General features: G+C 33.0%; 1 protein-coding gene across 1 annotated transcript; it reads left to right on the forward strand.

Annotated features, from left to right (window-relative positions):
• Positions 1 to 2,853: 2,853 nt before the first annotated feature.
• Positions 2,854 to 4,145, forward strand: LOC126661663 (uncharacterized). The gene is made up of 2 exons (XM_050355519.1): positions 2,854 to 3,014; positions 3,056 to 4,145. Exons 1-2 carry the CDS (start codon positions 2,854 to 2,856, stop codon positions 4,143 to 4,145), a joined length of 1,251 nt encoding a protein of 416 aa, XP_050211476.1.
• The last annotated feature ends 367 nt before the right edge of the window (positions 4,146 to 4,512 follow it).

Genomic DNA, 4,512 nt, shown 5'->3' on the forward strand with positions numbered 1-4,512 from the left:
TTGTATGATCTTTTCTCTTAATCAAGTTGATTTTTTAATTTTCTAAATGTTTAATTATTGAAAATTCGTAAGATACATTTTAGAACGTTTCGATACATAATTAAAATTAAACTCCTATTTCCTAACAAAACATATAAAAAATTATGCACTAATGAACTACCCTAATTTGTTTTTCCCCATAACCACAATAAATCCCATATTTTTATTTTTGTTGGATTATATTATATTTTAAAATATTAGTAATATTGTAAAATATTAATTTTTATTATAATTATATTTATTGAATTTTTTTTATTAAAATTGCGAGTATATTTAATTCAGTAATTCTATAAATTATAAATAAAATTTAACATATTTAATTTTTATATATTTACTATTTACATGTTTTTTGTTGTTTCATGTCTTTTATTTTTAAAATATTTTATTTTTTGGTTTCACTTAGTATTGTTTTTTTTTTTTCGTGTTACTTAACTCCTTTATCACATGATTATGAAACACCAGGCATTACATCTGCAAACTTACTCCTCATCGTAGAAATCACTCTTTTTTCAAGTTGTTAGCATATATCAAATCATAATTTATTTTTTTGAAATTCAAATGCATTTTCAAGTACATTATCACAAATTAGACAAAAGTTTCATAAAATTCATCGGAAATATTTTAGTTATTATGATAAAACATGTCTTAAATTTTAAAATATTTATTTGTAAATTCTATTTATTTTATTAGAATTGAAATAAATTATCATTGTAAAATAAAACACGATTCTCTCCTAAAACCTTGGGAGAACTCTAAACCATTAAGCAACCTACCTCCGGCCACCAGCTCAATCTGACAACAGACAACAACCAGAGCAGACAAATCAATCAGCAATTTTGGCGTGGGAAGAAAGATTGACAACTCAGGGGTGATTTATTTTGAAAACTTTCTGAGGAATTGGCGATACCATAACTTGGAAAGAGTTTCTGCTAGGTAAGGTGTGATTGGTAGAGTTTCATTGGCAAAGAAACCTACAAAATGCAATGTCGGCTTTGGATTTTTACGTCCTGAATCGAAGAAAACAACAGCATCGATCATTGATAGACTGAATATGATCTTTACTGGGAAATTTAGACTCCACGCGTTTCACTCAAGATCTCCATAGAAGAAAACTAATGTAACGGTTGCTAAGCTTTCGAACGAAGCAAAGGTAGTGTCTTTTCTCTCTCTCAGAGACTATCGATCATATAAGGATGTGATATCTCCAGATATATCTTTAGACAATAATTCACAGGCTAGGGAAAAGTCTATATCTCCTGATATACGTTTATCCATCTCGAATGATGCGATTACAGCTGATAACGAATAGGTACATCATTCTATAGTTGCTAGGGTTTGCGATATAACTATGTTTCTAAAGGTGAAGAGTTTCATGGTAAATTACAACGCAAGTGTACAAATTATTATTTTTCTGGTTGGTAATTTGGTTCTAATCACTTTTGATTCCTTATACTTGGCAGAATTCTATATGATGGATACTGGACCAACTTTAATGCATTCTTTTAAAACTTTTTCATGGGTGGACGATTTTAATCAAGCTTATACTCGACTGGTGTGGGTGATGATATTGGGTTTACTTATTTTGCTTTGGAATGAAATAATATTTGTGCACATTGGGAATGAAATTGGAGAATCTATCGCTATTCATTTATCTGTTTCTAACAAAAATAGAATGGATTCCGGAATCATTCTTATTTCAACTACTTGTCTTAGTATCAATCAATCGATTAAGGTTAACTTTAGAAATAAATCAGTTAGGGTTTTTTGCAGTAGAATCAGCCATCCCTATTGAGTTTGACGAAGGATTGTTTGTAGAAGAAATGAAGGATTGTTTGTAGAAGAAACATATGGGGCTGAACAGAAGCAATCAATCAAAGAGCTCCAAAATCCCCATCTGGAATGGTTGATTTGTTGTGGGAGGTCGTTAACACAGGTCGAGCTACGGAAGGGCGCCTCCAATCTTTTCCAATTACTTGTGATGTTGTGGGACCTATCTCGAAAGACGCCAATGTTGCAACTCGGACTAATATTGAAAATGGTGTGGAGGTTTCATGGGTGAAGGATACTTCCTTCCAGGAGCAGCAATCTGTGATTATTTCTTCTCTAGGTTATCAGTCTACGAATTCAGAACAGCAACAATGGCTGTCCGGATAACAAATATTTGGCCGTAAATCAGAAGTGAATAAATTAGTTAAGTGTATTGATGGTATTGGACTACTACATTCTTGCTCAACCTATCACATTGATGAAGATATGGCAATTTCATATGGCAATATTGCAAATATGATTATAATTATTGAGGTTAGAAGAGGAGATAGTACGGATACCTCTATTTCAGATGATGATATAACTAAAACATGGAAGATATATTATGTTATGGGTTTATTCAAATTAGAGGAGAAGGAGTCTACTATGGGTGAACTATCAAGCAGGATGCAGAAGGATGCAACTTAGTTGTGTTCACCTTCTCGAGGTTTTTAATTTTATTTATATCGTTGCCTCTTTCTTTTGTTTCTTGGAATTGCAAGGGATATTGTTGAATAATACAAAATATAAATTTATTGCAATTTGGTTACCAATCAATACTTTCTTTTATTGGTTTAGTTGAATCTCAAAAGACAGTGATTCGATGATTTTCTTGTTAGAAAGCTATGGCCTCATTTGGATTTTGGTTATGATTATGTTCCTTCTATTGGTGCTTCGGGTGGATTAATTCTTGTTTGTAATTCGTTTATTTTGAAGAATGTTAGCGTCTTAAAGAGTGATATGTGGATTGCTTTGGATTTCATATCTGATTTCGTTTGTTTTTGTCACATGTTAAATCATGCTAGTAATGTGTCATCAGAGAAATTGGTACTTTGGCAGGAGCCAACAACTTTATTGGGTTTTATGGGCACGATTATGATTAGTGGTGATTTTAATAAAATTTTGTCTCTGGATGAGAGGTTTAATGGTTATGGATTTACAACTTCTATGTTAGCTTTCCACGATTTTGTTAATAATTCGAAATTACTAGATTCACCTCTTCAAGGAAGACTTTTTACTTGGCAAAACATGGTCTCCAATCCATCATTGACATATGCTTGATTTTGGCCAATGCGGAAACTTGCTGGCTAGACATGGTTTTATTAGTTTTGCCTGGAAGTCAATCGGATCATCTCCCTATTTGCTTTTGTTCGACAAATGTTTTTTATTGGGGTCTAAAAGCTTTTTGCTCAGTGGAATATTGGTGGGACTACGATAAATTCGGCCTATTTATGGAAGAGAGTTGGCGATCGATTTGTTCTAGTAATCCAAATCCTATTCAGAGATTAAAGGAGTTTAGACATAAATTAAGGGATTGGAATTCTGAAATTTTTGGGGACCAAAACAAGAGAATTCAAGAGCTTTCGGCACAACTGCTCTCGACGAATTTAGCTGCAGAATTGGGTACGCAGATAGACGAGGAGAGGGTTATTTATGTTAATGTGCGAGCTGAATTTTGGAAAGCGGAGAAAAATGTGAACTCTATGTGGATGCAAAAATCAAGAGTGAAGTGGAATGATGAGGGTGACAGGAACACAAAGTTTTTGCATAGCATTTCTTCAGCTCATTACAGGAATAATCATATTTTTTCTATTCTTGTGGATAGAATTACGTTTTCTAAGCCGAAAAATATTAGATTTCACATCAGGAACTTTTACAACTCTCTTTATAGTCGGGCAAAGAGTGTTAGTATTGATATAACTAGCTTTAACTTTGACGAGATTACTGATGGGCAAGCTATTTCCTTATTAATCCTTTTGATCGAGGCTGAAATATGCAACATTACAGCTTTGTGTGGTGCTAAAACGTCTCATGGATTGGATGGATTTTTTTTTTATCAGAAATCTTGGTTTGTGATGAAGGGTGAAATTACCGATTTTTTCAAGAGGTTTCATGATTTTTGTACCTTACCCAAAGGTATTAATTCATCATACATGGTTCTTATTCCAAAGGTGGTTGGATCTTCTATTATCAAGGATTGTCATCCTACCAGTCTGTTGAATGGCTTTTATAAGATGCTTTCTAAATCTTTTAGTAAAAGATTAGCACCTATTCTCTCGGGTGTGATTTCGGATTGTTAGCATGACTTTTTGAAAGGTAGAGGCATTCTGGATTGTTCAATGACAGCAAATGAGCTTGTTCATATTGCAACAACGAGGAAAGATAAATTATTTATCCTAACGCTTGACTTTCATAAAGCTTTTGACAGTATTGACTAGGGTTATCTGTTCTTTGTTATATGTTGTATGAAATTCCCTAAGAAATGGATTGAGTAGATGTACTATTGCCTTTCTTTAGCTACTACGACAATTCTTGTTAATGATAGCCCTATTAATCCTATTACTCTCCGTAGAGGTGTTCGTCCGGGAGATCCTATCTCTCCTTATCTGTTTGTTATTAAGGTGAAGGGTTTAAAGGGAATACTAGACAAATCATAAGTTTTAGGCT

This window comes from Mercurialis annua, linkage group LG8 (assembly GCF_937616625.2).
Source record: "Mercurialis annua linkage group LG8, ddMerAnnu1.2, whole genome shotgun sequence".
Classification (NCBI taxonomy): Eukaryota; Viridiplantae; Streptophyta; class Magnoliopsida; order Malpighiales; family Euphorbiaceae; genus Mercurialis; species Mercurialis annua.